The following is a 15,034-nucleotide window of genomic DNA, read 5'->3' on the forward strand; positions in this document are numbered from 1 at the left end:
GTGACACAGCGTATCTATGCTTAACAATATGGCTTTATTTACTTAAGTAATCTCTACAACCAATGTGGGGCTTGAGCTCCTGACCCTGAGATCAAGAGTCACACGCTCTACCAACCAAGCCAGCCAGGTGGCCTAATAACATGGTTTTAAGAAGAGTAAGGACACACACACACACACACACACACACACACGAGGTCGACCCTTCTTCCTTATTATTCTCGAATATACCAAATAAAACATGGTTTGCTTATGCCTGGGCAAAGTCCACAGTTCAGATTTTTTTTTTCCTCCCACAAAGTTTAACTGGAAAGGGAAAAAAAAGTGGTTCATTGAGGGTAGTTAGGTGTCGGGTTCTCCTCTTTCCCTCTATTACAACAAGGTCTATCCAGCCTTCTTATTTACACAGGAGGTTTGACTTAGGTTATTTTTCTCCCCACTGGAGAGCGTGGAGTAATGGGTACCTTTATGATAGCTTGTTGGGATTAGAATCGGCAAATTTTACTTGCCTGTTTTGTCCAAATTTCAAAAGATAATCCCAATGAAAGAAATACTTATGAGGACGGGAAGTAATGTATCATAAACTGACAATAAGATAAAAGATAGCTGCAGGCAGTAGGAGTTGAAGTAACTCCTTATTCGAGAGATAGTCAAGGCAATGGGAGAGGAAGAGACATTAGAAAGAACAGAACAAGGCACTGTGCTAATCCGGAGATGGGGTTATTCCAGTAGAAGGGAGGAAAGTCCAAAAAGGTGGGTGGTGGGTGACCAGAGCCAAAAAGAGACCCAAGCAACCCCCCATCAGTTATACCATCAGAACAGACAGAGGAGAAAACAGAGTCAAGGCAGGCCAGTTCTCAGAGATGACTCAAACCCTGCTTCCCCCCCACCCCATCCCATCCCCAAGACTCCTCATTTAGTGACAGTGGTAAAGAGGAAAGGCATTGGAAGGGACAGCACAATAAATCGACTCTTCCTTCCCACAAAGTCACTTAGAGATCATCCAGCTCAGCACTCTAGAAGTTTCTGCAGAAATGTTCCCTTTAGCAGAGGAAGCTAACTCCAAAAGGTCTGGAGCTATGGCCTAAAGCCATCCAAACAATCGAGCGGGTTTTGTCTTAAAAGTTCATGTAAATGTTGTGTGTTATATCATGGCCCATCCATCTTTGTTGTCTTTTTTTTTTTTTTAAATTTTTTTTTCAATGTTTATGTATTTTTGGGACAGAGAGAGACAAAGCATGAATGGGGGAGGGGCAGAGAGAGAGGGAGACACAGAATCGGAAACAGGCTCCAGGCTCTGAGCCATCAGCCCAGAGCCTGACGCGGGGCTCGAACTCACGGACCGCGAGATCGTGACCTGGCTGAAGTCGGACGCTTAACCGACTGCGCCACCCAGGCGCCCCTGTTGTCTTTTTTAAAGTAAAATAAATTGTAGATCTTTCCGCAAAACGGATGCTTGGGTGACCTGGGCCCAGTCTCTCCCGCAGCTCAGCACAAATTGCTGGCACACTCCCCAATATGTCCCCAACTTGTGGGTGGTTGAAGACGTTTGTGTCTACGCCTGGACTCCTCCCTGGCCAGACTGAGAAATGAGGACACAGGACATGTGAGGCTACCTCCCAGTGCCAGGGACAGTACCCACCAAGAGACAGCTCCTAGTTTCAAGAAGCCCAAGGTCCCACTGAAAGGAAGCAGGTGGCTAGGACTGGGGCCCCAACCCAGGCTTTGCTACCCTGCCCTGGTCCTCCCTTGTGCCATGCTGCTTCTCACTGTCCCGAAAAGACCCCCAGTCTCTGTGGCCCAGCAGAAAGTGTCTAGGGAAGGAGGCGGGACAGTCACCAGATTCTCGCTAATGAAATATTCCTGTGGCCTTTGACAAGGACTGGACACCTTGACTCCCCACCTGCTAATCCTCTCCCTGCCCAGAGAGGCAGGCAGGGTGTGCCACATAGCATAACCGTTCTTGGGAAATTGCAACTCAACGCTTGCCCAACACCCACAGGGAACAACTAGATCCCAGCCTGGCTAAGCACATGTTCAAGACAGGTACATCTTCTCTGGGGAACCAGGCCGGAGGGGAAGCTGTTAAGACCAGACTGTCTTAAAGACAAATCACAGATTCAACCATTTGAGAAGACAGAAGGAGTGGAAGAAGGGGAGGGGGGATGAAATCTCAATCTAGCTAAAATTGGACCCAATATAAATAATTAAAACAATCAGGCACATTTAAAATATCTCCGCAGTCCTTTCTCCCTGTTTCCCCTACTTAAACTTTAACCCTATTATTCTGCTAGAAATGGAGGCCAAATGAGGATTTTAGTGACACCACAAAACTTTCATTAGATTATTTGGTCTTAAGTAACTTCTTAAATTTCCACATGATTCAGGGGTTAAGATGTAGAATTTCTGCTCATTTTGAAGCTATGGAAGGTCCTTTAACCCTGAAAGAAGATCCAGGGAAGCTATGGGAGAGAGCACATCATGCAAGTGTATGCAATGCTTTTATAGTCTGTCTTATCCCCATGGGCAGACTCCCTCTGGTTCTTCTCTGTACCTTCAGTGCTTGGCCAACCATAGGCTGGATACAAGGGTTCAGGAAGGAATGCTGTGAGAAGGTTCTGGAATTGTGTGGGAGTTTGGAAGAATAGACCCCACCCCCACCCCCACGCCCATCTTTCTGGTCCTGGAAGGAAGAAGGGAAGAGAAGGGAAGACACAACACCTGGACAGACTAGACGCCTGGCGTTGCCGGCACCGGTCTGGAGAGCTGCCGGGGAGCCGTTGGGGCGCCTTGGGGATGCCGAGGCAGGGTGGGGTGGGGGGTTACCTGAAGTAGGAGCTGGTCCCAGGACCAGCAATAAAAGTGACCCTCTGGCTTCAGTGAGAAGGCAGAAGAGACTTGAAATGCCTACAGAATTGGAGGTGGGTACTAAGAGGCAAATAAATAACCAGGGAGACCTGGGTGGGGAGCACACTGGTTGGCCTAGAAACTGGGAATTAATCAGTAAATCCCAGCAGACTCACCAGAAGTCAGGAATGCTGAGCTGTTCTCACAACTCTTTCCTTACATATGTTAATCCATCCCACCGGGGACTGGGGAGTGGGTTGTCCCACCCAAAGTTTAGCCCCCCTGCCCACCCCGGGCTCAGCCAGCTGAGGGGTAGGGGCGACCTAAATGGAATCCTGGGCAGGGGGCCACATTTGATTATTTTGTGGTTACACCTGTGTTCTTGTTATTTTTCAATTCCTATCAATTGATTTAAATGAACGAATTGCCCCTTTGGTTGGGGCCATTGTTATAAAGCTGGTGAGTGCAAGTTAGTCCTGAGAGATGAGTTCTCTTAGATCACCAGCCAGCTAACCACGTTTCTGAGTGTCAGACGTTAAGAGTTCCCTAGAGTTCCCAATGGCAGGTAACTCCACCCTGCCAGAGTACATTTAACAAAGTCTGGAATGTTTCTGGCTGTCACTCCTGGGGTGGGGAGGTGACTACTGGCATGCAAACATCCCGCAACGCACAGCAAGGCCCCACAAGGAATGACTTGGCCCAAAATGTCAACAGCGCCCAGGTTGAGAATTTGTCCTCAAGGAAAGTCAGCCTGGGAAGTCCTGGCGGGGGCCATCTGACCCCTGACTCCTTGCGCCCACCTTTCTCTAGGCTACAGTACCCATTCAATGCCAGACCCTGCTCTGTGCAAGAAACAGTGCAGTTAGAAAACCCCAGTCCACCAGGAAGCACCCAGTGCAGTCATTAGGATAGAACCATAAAGGGGCGCCTGGGTGGCTCAGTGGGTTAAGCATCTGACTCTTGATCTCGGCTCAGGTCACGATCTCACAGTTCATGTGTTTGAGCCCCACATCGGGCTCTGTGCTGACAGTGCAGAGCCTGCTTGGGATTCTCTCTCTCCCTCTGTCTGTACCTCCCCTACTCATGCTCGCTCTCTCTCTCTCTCTCTCTCTCTCTCTCAAAATAAATAAATAAACTTAAAAAAACTGAAAAAAAATAAAAAGGATAGAACCATAAAGACTGAATTGTCATATAATGTAATGGCATCTTGAGTGAGTTTTCTAAAGCACGGATGATGGGATGGAGGAAAACAGAGGCGAGGAGTTTGAGAGATAGACCCAAAGGGTGGTGCACATTTGGGAAAAGAAGCTGTCGCCATATCTCCACGCAACCTGCCCTTCTCCGCAGCAGAAGAAAGAAAAGAGAGGGGCATGAGCTGGTCCCAGTAGGAAGGTTCGGGGACTGCACTGATTGTGTGCTGAGAGCGGCAGCATTCTGGGAAGAAGCACTTGGTACGGACAGACTCTTTAAAATTTCATCAGCCTGGGTTAACCTCTGCCCACAGAGAGGTGACAGCTCACGAGGGAGCCGATGGAGATGGGAAAAAGACCAAATTTCCCTCCCCATCAATTCATTTCACCAGCTCTTATTTCAAAGTTTGTCTGAGATCAGCACAGGCAATGTCTTCCCAGATGACACTCTGCCTTTACACTCGGTGATAGATTTGCTGGCAATCAACAGCAGAAAAGAGAGTCAGACTCTCCACCCACAGCCTTGGGAGCCTTTCAAGAAGCCACCACAGGTGTCCTTAAGAGCAATTTCTAAGCAAAGTTCAACCCTTGGTTAAAAATGTGTTTTGAGAACAGTTCCTATTTAATTTGATGTGACGCCTTGCACTGTCATTCAGATATTTTAGCAACAGGGCCCTTCCCCTTCCCCACCAGATCACTTCCCTGGCTAAACCAGAACAGCCAAGCTCCTTGAAAACCACAGTAGCGTGTCTTACACATTCTGCTACTGGTTTTTCCCCAAGTTCAAAACCACTGCTGTCTCTTCCAGTATTTCTGCAGCTCCCAAAAACTAAGATGAAAGGGATACAGGGGAAGGTCTGCATGGTGGAGATCTGATGATTACGTCAGAAATGTTTGCTGCGTGTCTGTTCAGTATGCAACACCGCGCTGGCCCTGGGCACAGACAGATGGATACAATGCCAACCAACCATACGGAGGGCACAGTGGTTCCAAGCTGGGCTCGGGAAAGCTATGGTCTTGGTTCAAATCTTAGCTCTGTTACTTATTATGAAACCAGGTGAATAACTCACTAATCTTTGCCTTCTATATCTGTAAAATGGAAAGTAAGAAAACTTTTACCTGCTTGGTTTGTTATAAGGATCAAATGAATTGATACATGGGAGGTCTCTGTAATAGACACAGGAAGTCCTCGTGAAGGCGGGCTACAAGCGTTCTCAGAGAGCCTACAGGTTGGCTGGTCACCTCAACATCTCTGATGGCTTCTGCAAGTTACCTGTCATCCCCCAGACTGAGCAATAACCTTCTGCAGAAATTTTAGTGATCAGCTTCAGACTCCTAAGAAGTCCAAAATGTGGCCTCTTCTCTTGTAGGAGCCCACATAGAAATGACCATGAAATAGCTACTATGTACAACCCAAATTCAGAAGGGAGAGATCTATGCCAACCAGAATTATCTGGAACTCTGCAACAACTTCATGCTGGAGGAAGAAGCTGACCTCATATGAGATCAAAATAACTAAGAAGGGGAACTTGCTAAATGTTTTCTCTGAAGGTCTGACAAGCAGAGGAGGGTGGTGTTCCAGAAGAACTTTTTTAGGTTGCCCATACAAATTCCATGATGAAGGCAGGAAATCAAGTGGGCACAAAACAATTCTAAGAGGAGCTTCATGACCTCAGGAAATATAAACAGGAGTACTCCAACAAAGTTTTAACATTCTGTATTTTGGATATTTAGATTTAAGGTGTTGAAACCTAAATCTAGGTTTTGTAGGAAGGAGACATAGATTTGCAATGTGTTATGGGAAACCTAGCTCTAAATGACAAGAGGCTCTCTGGTAAACCACTGGGCATATAATTTTGATGAAGGGGGGGGGTTCTCTTTTAAAAACGCTATACATTGAGTGCATCTGGAGGGAGCTATAGTCCCATGGAAGTCTACAAGTAACTCGCTATGAGGGAACTTTGAGAGATTAAGGCTCAGCTTGTACTTTTCAGAAAGAGAACATGTAAGTCTTCTGGACTCTATTCCTCTATGGCTCCTGGGTCGGAAATCCTACCTCTTCCCATTTCATTAATCAATAAATGTTTACTGACACCAGCCATAAGCTCAACCAGTGTGAAAGATACAAGAAAACTTTAACGTGGACAATGGTCAACAGCTAACCACTCTTTCATTCTCTGCCCAGCACAATCTATGTATAAATTTGTTCAATGAAACAAGAATGCAGCACCATTAGCCAATAAATGCATCTCTCAAAGATAACACCCTCTGGTTTAAGGGGCTGTTTCCACATTTCTCTCCCTGTTAGTTCCTGAGCTTATTTAGGAAAGAAATAGTTTCCTATTTATTGCTATATCCATCATTTACAGTGCCTGACACATGATAGTCAATATCATTTGTTGAGTGAGTGAGTAATGGATGGGTGGATGGATGATGTAAGCATGAATGTATAAAGGGATGAATGAAGGGTGACTGAAAAGTAGGATTTAGGATCAAAGGAAGAAGTGGAACAAACCCAACTAGAGTAACAAAATGAAGACAAAATCAAAAACAGGTAGAAAATCTTTGGTGGAACAAGAGTGTGTCTTGAAAAGTGAAGGAGACATAGGTTAGACAGATCATCCCATGATAATGCTCACCAAAAATTGCTCTTGTTTTAAGATATTTCCTCTTACTCAGTCATTAGAAGAAAATGGAGATCAGCCAGTCACATTATCTCCCTGGAAAAGGTTTCAGATATTTGAAAACTGTGGCCGTTTACTCTGTATCCAGTTTTGCTCACAGTTGTGTCCATAGCACTTGACAGACAATAGATGCACAATGCATATTGTTAAAAGAATGAGTCCCTGATTTGAGTTTGCTCTTTCCCACAGCCTTAGCCGTGGTCTTCCCTGGTCCATACATTAAGCCAAATTTCAGAGTTCCAAAACTTGATTTCCAAACTGATTCTGTCTTGGATGAAGACTACTGAATTAGAGTTGCCCATGCTCTGGGTAGTGTTGGATGATTACTAAGCAGGCTTGATCACATAGGTCTCTCTACACATTTAGGTATTAAAAACCATTTAGAACTGTGAATGTAGAGTCTTCACTACTCGTTAGACCTCCTTTTGAGAATACGGCAGACTGCACAAAATGTAGTTAAGTTGGCCCCACGGTCATCTGACCATCCCAGAATTCAAAGCGATGGCAATGGTAGGTATTATTAGGATGATGCCACAGGGGCATGTGGGGCTCCCTGTCCCAAATCTCTTATTTGATTGAAGTCTGGCCTTCACTTCTTGAGCTTCAACTCAACAATCATTGGATGAGGTATGATTCCACCACCTACTCACATCATCTTTCTTCTACCAGTCTTTCTTGCTCTGGTTTAGACAAAATTCTGCCCCTGAATCTATATCCACCAGCACAGGATATACCTGCTCTATTTCCACACTAAAGACGGACTTCTCCCCACTTGGGACAAGAACTGAGAACCATCTCCTACCACCCACCCCCGTTAGCTGGGACAACATTGCCTTATTCCCCTTGACTTGTCTGTCTCTTCTCCTTCCAACCATCACATCCTCTTCCCGGTCATAGTCTTCTCAGACTAACCACGTCTGCTCTGTCTCACCTCTCTCCTGCCTGGTTTCCTGCCCTCCAGCCCTGTGCACGTCCGCACACGTCATTCACACCTGTTTGGTTTTAACTTGGATTTTTAACTTGATTTTTAACTTTTAACTTGATTTTTAACTTGGGAGCCCAGACCACAACTTCTCTTTTCTTCGCAGTTTCACGGCACCCAGTTCAGAGCCTTGGAGTGAGGCCCCCACTCAGTGGCAACTGACGCCAATGTCAAAAGGTCTTTCCTTGGAACCAACCAACTCTATTCAGCCTCTTTCATGGCGTCCTGAATTTGCTTTGCTCTATAGTCTCCCTGACCTTCCCCAGGTCAGGGCTATTATTACGTTTTTAAGCTCTGCTCAGGGTCCATTTATAGGACAGTATTTATTTATTTATTTCTGGCTGCGCTTCCCAACGATTCTTGCCCTCTGAACTCCATGCCGGAAGGCTTTTTGTTGTGAAACTGCTAGGTCTGGAAACTCCAGAGCGCCCCCCATGACAGACTTTGACTCACACACCATCCATCTGCTTTGCGGGGTCAAGGGGTAAATCTACATCCCCGAGGGCCATTTTCAGACTAGGAAAACAGTAACTTAGCAAGACTGCTTTTCACGCTCTTTGCGAGCGTCGGAAAACCCACAACTCAACTGCTCAGGTGTGCCAACAGGCGCTTTTCAAAGTGAGAGGCAGATTCTTTTCAACGACACTTTGCTTTTTGCTCTTTAACTAGTTCTCTTGGCTTTAACTCCATTTGGTTCTGGCTAGCCTGGTGCCATACCACGCAGTCCTCATTTTCAGGTCCCTTTTGTATCTGAAATACTTGAGACCTCTTGCATTATAGTAAGTTTTAGAAGTCCCAGATAATAGCATGTTTAGGGCAGGATCTCTGCAAACAGAACCTCGTTAAAACCACCCCTTCTTCCTGCTTCCATGCTGAGGGGTTAGCCTGAGGTTTCTGAGTAATGTTTTTGGCTTCAAGAACGAGAAGGGACTCGGAGGGCTGAGCGACCTTCACAAGTCTTTATTTAAAATTACAGATCATTTTAAGAATCGAGGATGAGACGACTATTGACCTATCTTATAAAGGCTAACTTGTAATTCGGGATATGCCCATTAAGAAAATAGTGCCCGTTATCAGATATTTCCTCACACTTACTGAATAAAAGACTCTCACCTGTTAACAGGCCCATTTGGACTGTCTTTCAAGCAGACATGTCCTTGATTCTAATCATATTTAACTTTGCTTATTACCAGAGAGATGATACTTTTCTCTTGTATTCTATACTTTTCCTGAAAATCAATTCTTTTTCTCCCCATAAAGGATGAGAAGATTCAGTAGCTTTAACTTAGGACTTTGATCCTTGCCCACCTACACACACACACACACACACACACACACACACACACACACTTTCTCCCTCCTCGCAGGATACTTTTCTCCAACTGCAGACGCTTGCCTCATAATCATAGATGGGCTAATGCTTTCCCGGTTTTGAAAACGAGAAGGTCTACCGACCCTGACCTCAATGAGAGCGGATGGCACAGGTGATCCACATAAGGAAGATGTGCAAAGAAAAACAAAAACAAAAACAAAAAAATCCAAACAGAGAATCCTGCTAGTAGTTACCTTTTGTCACCCACTCGTACTTGTTGAAGTTAGGTTTTGTGCTGAGTAAGTTCAGGCTACAGCAAAGAACCCTCTTTTGCATATTTGGGCGATGGGGCACACCTGGGCAGATAATAACGTACCCATCAGCGCTGGTCCTCAAACACCCTCTAAAACTTTTCTCAAGGACCTCACCTCCTATAAAGAAGTGCATGCTCGCCCCTTGCTTAGGCTGCTCACGGCATTAATACCACGTCTAGAAAACTGTCTTCGTTTCCTAAAACAGACCAGAAACTGAGGACTCGCATAAACACAGAACCCTTCCTTCCATAATTCCTAGATATGACGGAGAAATTCATAGGCCAAAAATTAAGTAAATAAAGAGGTAATCCCAAATGCCTGTTTCCTTGACAACACCCCTCCCCCAGCCCTCCTCCGATAGGGAAAAACCAAAATGAAAGTGAGGAGGGGGTAGCCACAAAGCCGTGCTGGATTTTGGCAAGCGGAGCCCATAACCGGGTCCGGAAAGCAGCAAACTCGGAACGAAATACAAATAAATCAATTTATATCGGGGGCTGCCTTTTGTGGAGTATTTTTTTTTGTGGTTGCCATAGAAACGCCAGGGACGGAAGAACGTGTTGCATGACACAGGAGACCGATCTGTAACAGGAACCTTCTCCCCAGCTTCATCTATCGCAGAGAAAACGCTTTGGCCCAAGGGGAGGGGGCCGCAGGGGGAGGGGGGCGGGGAGGAAGCCCTGAACGGCAGCTCGAAATCACCACCGGGAAACGAACGCTCGCCCAGCTGAGCACAAAGGAAGGGTCCTTTTGTGGCTGCAGAGCCCCCGTGCCTTCCAGGCTCTGCCCCTCCACGTCCCCACTGGAGCCTGACTTCCTTCTCCACCTTCCACGCTTCCTCGTTCTGTACCTACCCCTTCCAGAGGTTTTAGTGAGGTCCAGCCCCGCAGAGGATAACAGTGAGACACAGACACTCACACACAAACATCCGCCACGCCCAGAGGTGAAGTCGCCTGGAAATCGCACGAACGGCACATACCTCCTTGCTGGCGGCCCCTGGCACATGGGCTTGGGAACCAGAAACTGAAAGGGAGCAGGCTGGGGTGCAGAAATTGCCACTAGTTTATAGGAGCTGTAAGTCAGCCAACACTGGAAAGAAAAAAGCGAGACTCCACCCATGGGGTGGACCCTTCGGGAAAAAAAAAAAAAGTGGTCCTCAGCTGACGTCTCTCCCCACCCCATGTCACTTCCTTTTAAAGCTACAATTTAGCAGTTACGGGGAGGGAAGCTACGAGCCGGTGTAACATGAGTCACTCCCTTCCCCTTGCAATTAGTGTAAGGAAGTGCCTCCTCGGTCGGCATCGCGTTCCAAAGCCTCCGGCTCGGGGAACCTGCCGGAATCCGAAACAAAGCCCGCTAGGTGGCCCTTCTCTTCCTGCCGCGGCTCCCACGCCCTGTTGCATCCCCGGGGCCCCGAGGGCTCCTGCAGGCTCGGCCCGGACGCACTCCGGCCCCGTCCGCGCGGCGACCTGGAAACGGTCCCAAACGGGCTCGCGGGTCGCTCGGCGGGTCTGCTGGGGGAGGGGGGGGGAGAGATGCCCGCGCTCTCGGATCCCCCCCGCCCTCGCTGCTACGCCCGGGGCTGCGGGGAGATCGCTCTCCACCCACCGGCGCCCCGAAGCACCTTCAAGGAAATAATGCCGGAAAGTCCAAGTGATCGCAGACGTTCCGAACTGGGAAACAGAAGCTCTGGGGTCGGTGTGTTTTCTCCCCGCCGGGGTCGATTACCACGCACACGCGCGCACACACACACGTACACATGCGCACGTGGCATTTGCACCCAGTGTGCTGGAGTGGGTCTGGGCACACCTTTAGAATCAAACGCTGTCATCACAACTTTAAAAGAGTTTCAACAGCAACTCTGCAAATACCGCGTCTCCAACATGCCCACAGCATGATTTCAACCTCCAAATAGTTAAGATGTATGCCCTTCAAATGGCCACTATTAGAACCATAGTCGCAAATAACACTGGAGCCTTTGCATACGACCCCTGTGTTCGCCCCCATTCTTTAGATGTTGACAGCCCACGGGGAAGAATGGAATGCTCGCGAATAACTAGACCACACTGCAAAACTACTAAGACCTACAGATTGCTAAATCCGAAGGAAACCAAACCAAAACCCAAGCAAAACAGTGCGCCATGAGAGCAGAGAAAGAGAACAGAGAAAGAGCTCTGCTCCGTTATGGTGGGAGAGAAGGGGGCATCCGCAACTGACAAAGGGGGGTTTGGACTATAAGGTGTGTGGCATGCTGGTGGCACGTGTGATGGGAGAGAGGCAGATGGGACATGGATGGGGAGGGGGACGTTAAAGGACATGGAAGGCATAAAAGAAGAATCTGGACAGAAAACCCATTTGTGGCAATGTCTTCTTTTAATATACATGTGAAAATTAATTTGACCATACAGAAATGCGGGTGCCTGGGTGGCTCCGTCGGTTGGGCATCCGACTCTCGGTTCTGGCTGGAGTCGTGATCTCTTGGTTTGTGGGTTTGAGCCACATGTGGGGCTCTGCCCTGCCAGTGCACAGCCTGCTTGGGATTCTCTCTCTTCCTCTCTCTGCCTCTCCCCTGCTCGTGCTCTCTCTCTCTCTCTCTCTCTCTCTCAAAGTAAACTAAAAAAAGAAAGTTTGGGGGCGCCTGGGTGGCGCAGTCGGTTAAGTGTCCGACTTCAGCCAGGTCACGATCTCGCGGTCCGTGAGTTCGAGCCCCGCGTCAGGCTCTGGGCTGATGGCTCAGAGCCTGGAGCCTGTTTCCGATTCTGTGTCTCCCTCTCTCTCTGCCCCTCCCCCGTTCATGCTCTGTCTTTCTCTGTCCCAAAAATAAATAAACGTTGAAAAAAAAATTTTTTTAAAAGAAAGTTTGACCATACAGAGATGCATATAAAAGATGTTTGTAAGACCTTTCTTACAGCCAAAGCGATTTTTGAGAGTTTTTATAACTTTTCAAATTATGTTTTAAAATCCATTTATTTCTAGTGTGGGGGAAACTTGCAAAGGTTTTTCAAAGTACTTCTCAAGTGGAGTTAGACTGTTTTTCATATTTGAATCTTGAATGGAAATGTATTTCAAAATCTGCAAATTGCATAAAGCTGTGCTATATTACAAGGGTAATTTAGTTATTTATTTTGAGAGAGAGAGAGAAACACCAGCAGGGGAGGGGCAGAGAGAGAGAGGGAGACAGATGATCCAAAGCAGGGTCCGCACTGCCAGCACAGAGCCTGACTAGGGGCTCGATCCCACAACCGTGAGATCATGACCTGAGCCAAGTCAAGAGTGAGACGCTTAACCAACTGAGCCACCTAGATGCTCCTTCAAGAACAGTCATTGATTTCAATGGAAACAATATGAAATTAAAATTTTTGACAATTGCCAGTCTTATTCTGATCTCAGTACTTTAATATGTCTTGATTCCATTATGATGATAATTATTATGTGTGTTATTGCTACATTAACACTTTGTCTATTTCAATGATGTTACTCACAGTCTCAATTATCTCAGCAATATAGCTGAGAAATACAGGGGAAAGTCACCACTTCTAAAAATTTAAAGTGGAAGTACCACATTCATGGACTAAATCTTATACACTTTAGACTCTGTTCTTATTTTAGATATTCCTTGTTCAGCTGTTTCTGTCTAGACAAGGAATTGTGAAAATTCCCAGTTCACAATCTAACAAATCAGTTCAACAAATATTTATTGAGTGCCTGTGCTTTTGTTGCTGAAGACACAAAAACGTGAATAAGATGTGGACATTGGCCCACGGCGCTCAAGGTCTTAGGAGCGAAAGACCTGTAAACAGTTAAGATACGGTGTAATGGAGGCAGTAACTGAAGTCTGTACAAGGTTCAGAAACGGCCCAAAGAATGGGAATAGGGAAGTGGAGGAGAACGTCTACACAGTTGCTTAGCTCACAACAAACTGTAAGGGGTGAGAGCAGGCAGTACATTCATCAGCAAGACTGTAAAAAATTAATGCTGACCCGTGGAGCGATTTAAAAGGACATAAAAGATATAAACTATAACACACACAAAAAGGATATACAAATAACCAATAAACATCAACAACAACAAATATGCAACCTCACATAAGAATACAGGAAGAGAAGGGGCGCCTGGGTGGTTCAGACGGTTAAGTGGCTGACTTCAGCTCAGGTCATGATCTCACGGTTCATGGGTTCGAGCCCCCTTTGGGCTCTCTGCTGTCAACACAAGAGCCCTGTTTAGCTTCCCTGTCCCCCCTCTCTCTGCCCTTCCCCCACTCACATTCTCTCTCTCTCTCTCTGAAAAATAAATAAAACATTAAAAAGAAAGAATACAAGAAGTGATGGTCTTTCTTTGTTTATCCATTTGTCAAATATTCAAAAACCAAATATACAAAGGTAAAGAAGATGCTATGCAATGGGTTCTCTCCTCTCTTGTTGGTGACAGTAAAGTGGCACATTATTTTTGGAACTCAATTGAACCAGATCTGTCATGAGCCTTTAAAATGTTCACACTCTCGGGGTGCCTGGGTGGCTCAGTCTGTTAAGCATCAGACTCTTGACTTCAGCTCAGGTCGTGATCTCGTGGCCGGTGAGTCTGAGCCCCGCATCTTGGGATTCTCTCTGTCTCCCTCTCTCTCTCTGCCCCTCCCCTACTTGCTCTCTCTCTCTCTCTCTCTCTGTCAAAATAAATAAAATAAAATGTTCACACTCTATCCAATAATTCAACTCATACGTATTTATGCCAAGGAAGTAAGCACAGGTCACCTCAAAAGCACATGTAGCTTCGTCAGAGTCATGTATGATAGTGAAGACTGGAAACCATCTAATGTCTGAAGTTGCAGGTCAGTTATGTAAATGATGTGATATTCATATGATGGAGCATACTACATAAATTTAACATGCTATATTTGAAAGATGTGAGGAAACATTCACAGTATATTAAGTGAAAAGGGAACTGAGCTATATATCTAACATAAACTCTTCTTTATAATTATACAAATATATATTAGGTTGTGTGTAATGGGTTGGATAGAGGCCCCCTAAAATTCACGTCCATCCAGCACCTCAGAATGTAACTGTATTTGGAAACAGGGTCTTTGAAAATATAATTAGTTAGGACGAGGTCATACTAGATTAGGATGGGCCCTCAATCCAAAGACTGGTGTTCTTACAAGAAGAGGAGAGGACAGAAAGATACACACGGAGAATGAGGCCATGCGATGCTTGAGGCAAAGCCTAGAGCCAGAATGTCAAGGCTTGTATTCTGGCAACCACCAGGAAACAGGAGAAAGGCACGGGACAGATTCTCCCTCAGAGCCTCCAGAAGGAATCAACCCAGCTGATACCTTAATTTCAGACTCCTGACCTCCTGAACTGTGAAAGAACAAATTTCTGTTTTTAAGTCACTCAGTGTATAGTCATTTGTCATGGTGGCCCTAGGAGACTCATACTGCATTGAACTGTTCATGATTATTTCTGGCCTGTGAGATTGAGGATGATTCGCATTTGTTTCTCTCTATTTTATTGCCTTTGGAAAAAATTTCAATACTGAACATTTATAACTTTTATCAAAGAAAATGATTATGAGTAAAAACCAAATAACTCAAGGTTTCTAAGGTCATAGTGTTCTAGGATGATTTAGGACAGACGCAAAGAATAATTGATGGTGATTATAACATGTATCCCAAAGATTAAAGTATTTTGAGAACCTTCTGTTAAAGGAAGAAT

At 45.9% G+C, this 15,034-nt stretch overlaps 1 protein-coding gene across 5 annotated transcripts in view; it reads right to left on the reverse strand.

The window, feature by feature from the left end:
• AGPAT4 (1-acylglycerol-3-phosphate O-acyltransferase 4) overlaps positions 1 to 10,454 on the reverse strand; it is a 126,193-nt gene extending 115,739 nt beyond the window's left edge. The window contains exon 1 of one of the 5 annotated variants that reach the window (XM_006932131.5): positions 10,303 to 10,454. Coding sequence is in view for 2 of the 5 variants with exons in the window: in XM_019831459.3 (XP_019687018.2) it covers positions 10,242 to 10,328 (87 nt within the window). In the remaining 3 variants the exon portion in view is untranslated. Of the gene's footprint in view, positions 1 to 10,177; positions 10,203 to 10,241 lie in introns of those variants that run through there. The other 4 variants (XM_019831459.3, XM_011282550.4, XM_045058333.1 and 1 more) reach the window with 4 other exon arrangements.
• Positions 10,455 to 15,034: the final 4,580 nt, after the last annotated feature.

This window comes from Felis catus, chromosome B2, assembly GCF_018350175.1.
Source record: "Felis catus isolate Fca126 chromosome B2, F.catus_Fca126_mat1.0, whole genome shotgun sequence".
In the NCBI taxonomy this organism is placed as follows: Eukaryota; Metazoa; Chordata; class Mammalia; order Carnivora; family Felidae; genus Felis; species Felis catus.